Source organism: Pinus tabuliformis, chromosome 3_1, assembly GCF_031772625.1.
Source record: "Pinus tabuliformis cultivar Carrire ecotype Pingquan chromosome 3_1, CPIR1, whole genome shotgun sequence".
NCBI classification, from domain to species: Eukaryota; Viridiplantae; Streptophyta; class Pinopsida; order Pinales; family Pinaceae; genus Pinus; species Pinus tabuliformis.
In genome coordinates, this window is record NC_142301.1 from 74,095,979 (window position 1) to 74,107,962 (window position 11,984).

General features: G+C 35.1%; 1 protein-coding gene across 1 annotated transcript; it reads left to right on the plus strand.

The window, feature by feature from the left end:
• The first annotated feature begins 351 nt into the window (after positions 1-351).
• LOC149185849 (uncharacterized) lies at positions 352-1,013 on the plus strand. Its single transcript, XM_089412509.1, has one exon. The coding sequence runs from the start codon at positions 559-561 to the stop codon at positions 766-768; it is 210 nt and encodes a 69-aa protein (XP_089268635.1). The 5' UTR covers positions 352-558; the 3' UTR covers positions 769-1,013.
• The last annotated feature ends 10,971 nt before the right edge of the window (positions 1,014-11,984 follow it).

Below are 11,984 nucleotides of genomic sequence, written 5' to 3' on the forward strand. Positions count from 1 at the left end.
TCTTTAAGAATTTGCAGTTTGAAAATTATCCTGTTGAAATTAGAATATGAACAATTCCAAAATATTCAAATTAAATATAATCGTAAAATCCTCATTGTAGTTAGAATATGAACGATTCCAAAATATTAAAACTAAATAAGTCGTAAGATGCTCACTGTTGAAATTATTTGTTGCCACGTGTGGTGGAATGAGTCAACGAAAATTACGGAAAGATGGCCAAAACAAAGCGCGTATCCCGTCCACACCCACGCATAGCCATGTTGTCTGCCTACCTGTCGCCAACCCACAAATTACGCGTTCTGCAAAAGTAATATTATTGAAGAAAAGGGGCGCAGAGGATTATTAATAGGCGCAACTCTCAACACTGGCATTGTGCAATTTTTGTGATCTCACATCTCTCTCTGCTTGGTGGTCGAGTGTTCGAATCTCAAACAAGAAAGATTGTCTCTTCGAATTTGGGTTGGTCTGTTTGAGATTACGATTTGCTCGGCCGGAATTGCGCTTAAGGTTTCAGCTTTTTTGCATCAATCAGCAGTAACAGGCGTGTTGTGACTGTGAATGACAATGGCAGGCGCAGGAAACTACGTATCTGCAGCTTTTTTGGCCGTTGTGATAATAATGGTTGGAGCAGCAGCAGCAACAGATGTAAGTGCACCATCTCCCAGTCCGTTAATGGAAGCAGGCGCTGCTTCAATGGCCGTCGTTCCCTCTTTATTTGCCGCCCTCATGGCCTCATTCATCCCCTTCTTGGCCTCTCGATTTTTCTGAGTCTTTTAAAATGATCACAGAGAGAGGCGAATAGTATTATGTTGTCATATATATATTTATGATATGCACCATATCCTTTATATATTCGACATTATGGTATGGATTTTGTGGAGGTTGTTATTTTTGTGCTCTTTTGCATGAGCTGCACCTATTTATTCATCACTGCTTAACCGTTACAAAGGGATTTCTTCACCCTGTATGTCATCATTTTTAACAATAATATTGGATTTAACAGAATACAATTACATTGGCGTTGGAAAATTTAGGGCTTCTGTTGTTTCTGAAGATTTGTAAATTTATTGGATCCACGGTATAGTGTTATTTGTGTACTACTTTCTAATTGAATGAATGCAAACGCTTTTTTTTAACGGATGTGAGTGGTTTAGAAGCCGTGCACGCGCTGAACCAGTTTAGGGATCCTTTGAATGAATGCAAACGTGCTTTTTTGAACCGATAGTAAGTGGTTTAGAAGCCGTACATGGGCGGAACCGATTTAGGGATCCTTGAAAGTTTTTTTTTTAATGGTAAAGATAGATTAAATTTTCAAAAATTTCCATCATATTTTCTCAAAATTATAACAAAATTTCTATAACTTTGCAAACAAAATTATACCCTGTTTATAACGAAATTTCTATAAACTTTACAAACAAAATTGTACCCTGTTTATACTAAGCGTTTTATTTTTTTTGGATTGACTGCACATTTTGCTAAATAGTATTTTGGGTAAGTGTATCCGAGGGTTGAGCATGGGAGCGAATGTGATTGACACGACGAAGGGATAAATAAAATGGTATCTTGGTGAACACAGCTGGCATCTCATTCGTGATTGACCGCTGTTTTGACAGAGTGACAAGGGAGATGAAAAGTTTTAAGGAGAATATTTTTTGCAATTTATTTAGGTGAAAGCAAAATTTATTTAAAATTAAGCAAATTATAATTTAGGTTCTGGAGATGGGGTAATTTTAATATTCAAGAATTTTTAAATGATTTATTAGTATATTTAAAATATATAATTTAGATAGTAAAATTTTGTTATTTTATTTAATTTTTTAATAAAATAAAAATGACACAAAGTCATTTTGTTAAACTATATTTTTCAAAAAAAAATCCATGTTATATAAATTGTGCAAATATAATAAAATAATGTTATGTGTTATATAAATTGTGAAAATATAATAAAATAATACAACATTTTATTAATAATATGATTTTATTTTAATATTTATAATATAATACTAATCCAACCATAAGCTAAATAATTGATAAATGTTTATAAGTTAGCCCATTTACAACCAAGTGCCTCACTTGAAGTATTGCTTCTTCTTTCCTACCCAACTTGAAGTGTTGCATCTTCCTACCTGCCCAAAATGCCTCAGTATTTTCATGGTTGTACAGCAAAGGTCTCTTTGAGAACAGTGTAGGAATGGGCATCAATGAACTCATCCCATGAAAGAGAAAGCATAATAACAATGAAAGTGAAGAAGCACGTGCAGATCATGAAGTGTTGATATGGAGACACACAGGTCGACCGGAGCCGTTCACTATGCTAAAGTGTGATAAGACAAACTCTCTATGAGTGCACAACGTTGAATTTTCCGGTGGGTTCGATGCGACTGAGAGGATGGTGAATTAAGCCCCCTAAGGTGAGGTTTGCATTTGAAGTGAGGTTGTTAATCCCCAATGCTAGTTTAATATTGGATTGTGGATATTAAAAGGGAAAACAATATATTCACCTGGTTTAATTTAGATATTTTTATTTAATTTAATATGTGTTTCTCTGTATAATTAGTATTCATTGTTGAATATTGAGGGAGGACGAGGTGGTGAATCTTTAATCTTATTAAAGAAATTTCAATTCAATACTTGTTTCTTTCGCATCTATAAAATAAGGGGATAGAGTAAGGAGTTGTAGTGGTGTTGCAGTAAAGTAAGGTATTAGAGTAGGAGTTGTAGTAGTGGGTTTGAACACGGGTTGTAAGGGTTGCTGCAATTGCCTTGGATAAGAAAGCTTTTGAGAAACTTATTAACAAATTCTATGAAGTAGGCTCATAATCCCTAGAATTGCATGTATTTATGGTTTCCCACTTGAGCAACTACATTGGTTTAGGGTGGGATGTTACTAACCTTAATTATGTGATAATTCCATTTGTAACAAGGTGGAGTTTGTAGATACCATGAAAATGACATGGGTTTTAAAATACATAAATTACAAATAGTGACATTGCAAATGACAATAATATCTTTTTCAAATATTGATGGTTGACCATCACTATAATATATAGAAAATTCAACTCTTAAAAAAACCCTCTATATTTAATAAACATTTCCTTATAAATGTTATATATATATATATATATATATATATATATATATATATATATGATAACTAAAATAAATTTATATTCATTTAATTTTTTTATAAGGCAATTTGTATCTTCCAACATAATAGCTAATTAAAACCTTGAGATATATTGTCTGGCTTCACCGTGACTTTAAAAATTGATAATAATAATAATAATATAAAAATCAAGGAGAATTCCTTCCATCATGCTAAGAATTGACAAAGGGCCATAACATACTAATAATAGGGAGGTTTAAATAATCTTTAAATTCACTTATATAATTAATTTTACTGAATATTTAAGTTTTTTTACTATTAAAAAGATCAATATTTATTATGTTGAGAGGTACTCTATAGTCTAATAAGAAGGAAATGTTGTACTCTCTGTAAATAAGATTTTTTTTATTATTAAAAAATATTTATTATGGAGAGATTTACAGTCTAGTATAGAGAGATCTTGTAGTGTTATGTAATAATTTAAATCTCAGTTTAATATGAGAGAGATCTTATAGTATCCATAAAATGAAATATTTTATCAAAATAATAATACAACTAAAACATAATTAACTCAATAAAAGAAGCAATAAAGAACATTTATATTGTAATTTTGTTTTTATTTATAAAATTACAAACAAAATTTCCTTTGAAAAAAATATAATATGTATGTTGTATTAAAATAAATTTGAATAATAATAATGAGTACTCTAACTAATGGAAGAAATGACTCTTTTCTAAACACTTTTTCTAGTAAATTTTGCCCAAAATCGGTTAGAATTTTTTAAGAATCACAAGTTTAACTTATTCAATTTGCAAAGTTTGAATGCCTCATGTGTTTTTCTTCCATCAACATGTCCCACTATCCTCCTCCTAAACCCTCTTCCCCTTTGAAATGGTCCCTTCCTCCCTTGAGATTTATCAAGTTAAACTTTTATGGGGTCTCTAAAGGAAACATTGGGCTAATATACTTTGGTGAGGTCTTCAAAAACTCTTAATGATTAAATCCTCAAAACCTAGGAATCACTTCAAATAGTGTTGTAGAAATATGGGTGCTAAATTTTGGATTGTGAGTTGCTTCTTAGCATAATTACTTGATGCTCATTATTGAACAAGACTCTCCAATCATCATATTCATGTTCACAAAGCTTTAGAATGATTCCCTGCCAGTATTGTTTCTATGCATTGGTAATTAGAGGAAAGCGTGGAAACCATTCACTCTCTTCTCCCAAACATTCTTGCCCATATTCTATGAGATGCCAAGAAAGTGGTAGATTGTCTAGCTAATGAATGTGTCCTCACTCTAGGCATATGAGTCAATACTAACTGGAGTTCCCATATTGATCACTCTCTTAGCTCTAATTATAAAAGGATGACTGAAAATTATTTCAACTCCCCACATCAAGTGATTAAGGCATGGTTGGAAGATGGAATACCATGGATGAAGATCACATGTCATGGTTGGGAGATGGAATACCATGGATGAAGATCACATGTCATTGCACATAGAATCCATTTCATGTAGATCTAGACAATATCATTCACAACTTTATCCAAGGATGGCAAGGAAATTAGTTTTGGACAAGGCCAAGATTTCAACATGATGAATCTAGAAATTGCAGTAATCATGATGGAAGGTGGCACCATTAATTTAAAGTACACGTGTATTATCTTTCTTCACCTACTATGCAATTTGATGGCAATATTTGAAACACTCCTACCAATCCTTAGGCCCTATTCTATACATTCTAGTCTTTGTAGTGGCTTCCATTGTTGTTCTCCTATTCTCTATACTTTGTTGTCTTTTATTGTCAATGCCCTTTACTATAAGTGCCATGGTAAGGCTCTCACTCAACAAGCCAAGGTGGAATTAGCAACAGGGGTTGTTGCGATTTAGTTCCATCACACTTTCTCTTCCATTATAAAAAAAATTAGCTTCAAGCATTAGAAGAGGGTGTTAAAGTGGACATGGCATACTAGGGGATGCGAAAATTGATCTCTTTTTTAAAGACTTTGTCACAGACCTTGGAACCATTCAAACTCGGGACATTAAATTTTTTAGGACTTTAGAATTGCTGATGCATGTGCATCTTATGTGGGTCAATTGTTTACTAGAGGAGTTATTTTGTAAAGTGGGGAATTAATTAATTATTGTATTTTTCTATATATTTTTAAGAGAGAATGATAATTCTTGTAAATAGGAGAAGATTAGAGAGTATTGTGGAAGGTTTGAGAGGATTATGGGTTAGTTAGCTCTTATCTAGGGATAAGGATATGGATGAGAGATTTTAGGGATAAAGAGAGATATTGTTGGATTTTGTTGATATATCTAGAACCTACTTGGGTTCTAATCCATTTATATAAATTGAGGAGAGCCTATAATGCCAGCCTAAGCCAACAATACCCACATTATGCAAAATAAAATTGCATGTCACTGGTCCCAGGTCTTAAGCACCTGATCCATGGTGAAAACATTCACAAATAAGGTTTAAGGCTTCTTAATTTAAATATCATGCGGAAACGTTATACTTGACTATCCAATAGTCTAAACCTTCATTAACCTTTCCAATGGAACTTTATTCAACCCTCCTTAACCTTGGTTAATTCTTAACATCCCCTCATCTTAACCATACCATGGTTAGAATTTGTTACACCCAACTTAAACCATAATTCATTAACCCGCTTTATTCCTATTATAACCCATATAATAGAAATACACGTAAAACACATTTAATCTTACCTTTCCGCCACCTTACACATATACTGACGCTCACCTTTATCATGTTCAATCCTCCCCTATTGATTTCACTGCCATTAGATGAACGATTGTCGCGTAGTACCACAACTTAAACTCATTCATCTGCTGGAACTCAAATCACTTAACTCGCATTTATAAGTTTCTCGGGTCCGCTCAAAATGATAACCTGCGCACACCTTCTTCGTGTGATATCCATCCGATCAGTCCACCAACGGACGATCCTGATCACCGGATCTCAACAAGATTTAATCTTGTTGAATAGAAGCTCATCGGGTCCGTTTTTCAAAGACTCCTCCGTACTTGATTAGCACACGATATCTGTTTGATCTCAGATTTAACGGACGGTCTGATCTCATTTGGATTTCAACTTGATTAAGATATGGTTCATACCTTCATCGGGTCTGTTTTCTGGGAACCACTTACGGTTTTGATACCGCGCGAAAACCACTTCCACCTAAGGAAAGCCACTCTCCTCTTCCGCTAACACTTAGGTTTAATCTCCATCGTTCATTTCTTTTACTTTATGCTGCGTGAATTAATCTTGATCGCCCATCGCCTTTAGTAGTATTAGAGGATAATGGGACAAGAAATGCTAAATATAGAAGTGCTAAATTTAGTACTGCTATAAATAGAATTTCAGGATACCTTCCTATTTTAGTTAGTCCCTGAACTAAAATAGAGAAGTAAAATTCGAATTTGATCTTAGCAGTTGTTTGTAAAATAATTAATTAACTCACCATGAGTTAATTAGTTGTAGAAAATCAAACATGAAGTCTATGTGGGGACATGCAACAGTTTCTCCATTGATTGAGGAATTTATCTGTCAATTAAAGAGATACGGATGAGTTGTAATATTGAGTTGTAATTAGTTGGCTCAGTTAACTAAGTCAAGTCCAGTTAGATTAATTCAAAGAGTTTTTGAATTAATTGTGAGTTCAATTAGTTAATGCATGCATGCATGTAACTGCTGCATTTTAGATAGCTGAATATTCTCTCATAAATAATTCATGAATGTCAGTTTAGACAAAGACCCAGTTGAGATCAGATGGAGGGATAGTGTACTATCAGTTGCAGGAATATTCCATTGTGAATATCTCTTGCATGCAGAAGGAATTCTTTCCTTGAGGATTGCACAATTACTTCTTCAGTTTAGTGAGTGTGATGAGGTGAATTCACACATGTGACATCATTGGACCCCAAGAAAAACTACGCAAGGAAATAGGAGGCTTGGAGGGTTGAGGCAAGGCATATCTTGTGTCTACTAAGTCTGTGAGTTGTATTGTTTGATTGTAGAGAGAGCAGGATAGCTTGAGAGATGATTCTTTTTGTAATAATGAACATATTTCCACTTGTATGATAATATAGAGATTCGGGTTTTAGGCTAAGGCTTTCCCCAGGTTATTTCTTCTGTGTTATGTGTGATTGATTTCTCATTCTCAGTTATATGTGTTCTTATTGATCTTGCTCATATTCGATTAAGCTTTCGTAAAGTTTGTTGTAGAAGTAGATCTTGTGTTTTGCTTTAGTATATTGCATAATCTGTTGATCCACAGTGGGAATTTCTACACAAATCACTTAACTCGCATTTGTAAGTTTCTCGGGTCCACTCAAAATGATAACCTGCGCACACCTTCTCCATGTGATATCCGTCTAATCAGTCCACCAACGGACGGTCCTGATCACCAGATCTCAACAAGATTTAATCTCATTGAATAGAAGCTCATCGGGTCCATTTTTCAAAGATTCCTCTGTACTTTCTTAGCACGCGATATCCGTCTGATCTCGGATTCAACGGACGGTCCAATCTCATCTGAATTCAACTTGATTAAGATATGGTTCATACCTTCATCGGGTCCGTTTTCTGGGAACCACTTACGATTTTGATACCGCGCGAAAACCACTTCCGCCTAAGGAAAACCGCTCTCCTCTTCTGCTAAAACTTAGTTTTAATCTTCGTTGTTCATTTCTTTTACTTTATGTTGTGCGACTTAATCTTGATCGCCCATTGCCTTTAGCCTCATTCATTGATATTATAGATCCAATGACTCCTGTGCATCATCATTCCATTTCTTTTTCCTTCTATTTACTTCATTTTTATGCCATTTTTCAGTGTTTCTGTGGTTTCGGGTTTCTTCAGGGTTTCCAGTATTTAGTTGTTCTGCCACACAACTTCCTCTTGATTTAACTCCGCATGCTCTTAACACAGTCACTCCTGAATCTCGACTGCGATCCTTCGAATGGATTCAAGTGATCCAATATGATCCTTCATATCACTTCTTCTCTGTATTCTGCTCAAACTCCACCTGCAACCTGTGTTACACAGAATTTACTTTAGTTCACACATAGATTATAACTAAATTACTTCATACACACACATAAACTCAGAATCGAGTTGTTTGTATTAAATAACAAGTATTTACACAGGAAATCTCTCTCCTTGGCCTGATCTTCTGTATCAGTGGCCTCTGTTTTCCTAACTACCTGTAGGCTTACAATCAAACCTCTAACTCACAACCTCTAACTAGCTAACCAACTAACTATCTAACTTGACTCCCCTTTTCTCTACCTTTTTGGCTTACATTTATACAAAAGGATTCTATAACCAATTCCTGGTTTAGATCCATAAACTTCTCAACAAAATCCTAAAATCTCATCTCTATCCCTAAGGATCCTCTTTAATCCACAAATCATGAAACCAACTCCTAATCTAAGATTTACAATTGATTCCCAACCTTTCAACTATCCTAAATCTCTCATGTTCTCCAACATTTGAGAACATTTACAAATATGCCTCACAATACTTAATTAATTCCTATTCTCATTAAAATCACTCAAAAGCCTAAATAATTACATTAATTTAACACTTAAGAAACCAACTTCCTTAAAACACAAGACCCCATATGTCTACTAAAATACAATGATTTTTCTTGAGTTGAATGCTCCTGCATCAGACTCCCAAGGTAGAAAACATTCATGATCTCCTGATCATGTGTCTTCATGTGTTGATAGAAAACCTCCAGGGTCCCAAACTTTAGTTTGTAGTTGTCTGAAAGTTCTGCACCTTTGATGTTGTTGTATGTCTGCTATCTTTTGTTTCATCTTCCTCTTCTTGTCAATCAGGTTCAAGTTCTGATTGATCATCCTTCCTGCTGTCATTTTCCTCAATCTGGATTGTTTCATCATCAACTACCATAGTTCTTCAATCTCTGTTTCCAACAAATCCTTGAGCTGGTACATACTCTGCCACTTACTGCTTCTTCTTTCTCTTTGTCTCTATTTGTTGCTGCTGTCTACTAACTCTTCAAATTGTTGTTCTTCTCTTTGAAGTTGTCGAATTCTTACTCTTACTCTTTTTTCACTTATTCTTACTTTTTCTTCTTCCCTTTCATCCTTACCCTCTTTCATGTTTGTCTCTTTCTGCATTGAATCCTGACTTTCCAACATTATTTCCAGCAATTGAACATCTCTGTTCCATGGATTAAATGCTTCCACATAATCTTCCTCTTTCATTTTTATTTGGCTAGTCATCTGTGCCAAATTTTCTCCAGCATCTGCAACTAAACCTGCATTCACAAAAAAATTGTTAAAATAAAAATCATAGGGCCTCTGTGCCTTTTCTTCCTTTGGCAACACATCAGTATGCTGCTCTGATTTCTCCTCCTCTGTCAGCACATCAGTATGATGATTTAAATTCTCAAAAGAATTCATGAGACTATCAGCTAGTCTCTCCTCCATACCATCTGCTTCAATGATGTCTTTCTGCTCTTGCCCACTGTAGTGAACTTCTTCCTCTACAATCACACTGTCATACTCTGAATTTTCCAGCAAATACTCTAGAAATTCAAGTTCCCTGTGACGCTTCATAAGTACTTCATCATTATTTATGACTCATGCATTTATACTTAGATTATCAATTTGAAAATTACAGAGTTCAGTAGTCTCAACTGTTGCTTCACATATCAGCTCTTCAGACTGAATTTCAACTCCTTTCACAAGACATTGTTCTGGTCTTGTAACATCTTCAAACATCAATGTTTTACTAAGGTCTTTCTGTTGTTCCAAGTCCTCTACATGACTCAGAAATATTTCGATGGTCTGCTCTTCAGCCTCTTCAAGCCCTCCACTTGGTTGCTTGATATCCTTCTCCACTTCTTCTTGCTTTTGGCCATCATCATGAGTCAAACTTCCTCTGCTTCCAGTCCTTGCAATATGCTGAAAAGTAAAACTTTTCCCCAACTGTGTACAGGTATTTACATGAGACCTATCTATCTCATCTTCTTTTAGAACATAATTTAGATTCTGCCTGTCTTCTTCCTCCTTTATGACAATATCAGCAAATTTTCCTTCCTCACATGTTTCACCTACAAACATACATAAATCATCATATTTAAAATCATGTGGCCTTTTGGTCTCACTTGAAGTTTTAGTCTTCAAGTCTTCACCTTCACCTAGAACTTCACCCTGTTCTGGTTCACAAATGGACACTTCCATTTCCAACTCAAATTCTCTAAATTCTTCCATCAACCACTTCACTTGCCTCTGTTGTAGCCTTCTCTGTAACTTAGACGACTTCACTGGATTTTTCTTCAAGACCCAACCTAGTCTTTGGTTTTCCTCAAGTATCATCCTTAATACATTGAGTTGTTCTTTCATCTCAACAATCTCCTTGTCAATTTCCTCTTGACTCATTCTCTTGCCATTTGCCTCGACATTCTCCTTCTTCACTTTGTGGCTTTTCTCAGAACCTCTGCTATGACTATCGGTAGTCATCTTCTTCTCCATCTCTATGAGTTCTTCACTCACTCACTATGAGCTACACAAGTCTCTGCAACAACAAGTTCTCCCTACTGCATGATACCTCACTAAGCTTCTCCCTCTGAGCTCAGTCTTTTGGCATCCCTCTGGTTCTCTCCTTTGGAACCATATGAGCACCCCATGCTCTAGACTTCAACTCATCTGCACTTTTGAGAACACAACTGTCCTCTTGTATTTCAAACACAAATGAAATACTAGGTTCTGCCACTCTCTCTCAAAAACCTTTACTCGCTTCCCTCATCACTGCTCTTCATGTTGTGATCTTCTTTCTGAGATGCTTCATTAATTACTGTTACTTGCATATCAATGATAATTAAACAAAAGATCATTTCCAGCTTTAAAAAGCTTGTTGTTCAACTTCCTTCTGAGAACACTCTTGTCCTCTCTGTCCAACCTTCAGTCGGATTCTTCAGGTTCACTGCCACCTATTTTTCCAGTCTTTCATTCACTTTGTTCTTTAGAACATATACAACTTTCCTTGTCTGTCTGCTTCTATCAATCTTTCCTCTATCTTTAACCTGCAAAACTCAAACCAGATTTAAATAAAACAATACCTGTATGACTTCACAAGCATTCTCCATCCACTCTTCACATTGAGTGAATCTCCATTTTCCTCAAGAAAACAAACATCAATGTGCTTTCTTTATGCTTCTGCAACATCTTCTTAAGAGTATCACTTACTCTCATCTTATGTCATACCTTCTACTTATCAGATTCAAATAACCTGATCTTCCCTTTCCTTCATATACATCTTTAAAACATAACACAAAATTTCCTTATTTTGTTCTGATATCAATTGTTTCAGCCACCATTCTGCTTTAACTTAAAAAGAGCTTCAACTTTGCTCTGATACCAAAATGATGCCAGCCTAAGCCAACAATACCCACATTATGCAAAATAAAATTGCATGTCACTGGTCTCAGGCCTGAGTCACCTGATCCATGGTGAAAACCTTCACAAATAAGGTTTAAGGCTTCTTAATTTAAATCTCATGCGGAAACATTATATTTGACTATCCAATAGTCTAAACCTTCATTAACCTTTCCAATGGAACTTTATTCAACCCTCCTTAACCTTGGTTAATTCTTAACATCCCCTCATCTTAACCATACCATGGTTAGACTTTGTTACACCCGACTTAAACCATAATTCATTAACCCGCTTTATTTCTATTATAACCCACATAATAGAAATACACGTAAAACACATTTAATCTTACCTTTCCGCCACCTTGCACATATATTGACGCTCACCTTTATCGTGTTCAATCCTCCCCTGTTGATTTCACTACCATCACATCAACGGCTG

What these genes read in the sequence shown, in the direction of transcription:
- LOC149185849 (XM_089412509.1), top strand. Translation starts at nt 559, where the DNA reads ATGACAATGGCAGGCGCAGGAAACTACGTATCTGCAGCTTTTTTGGCC.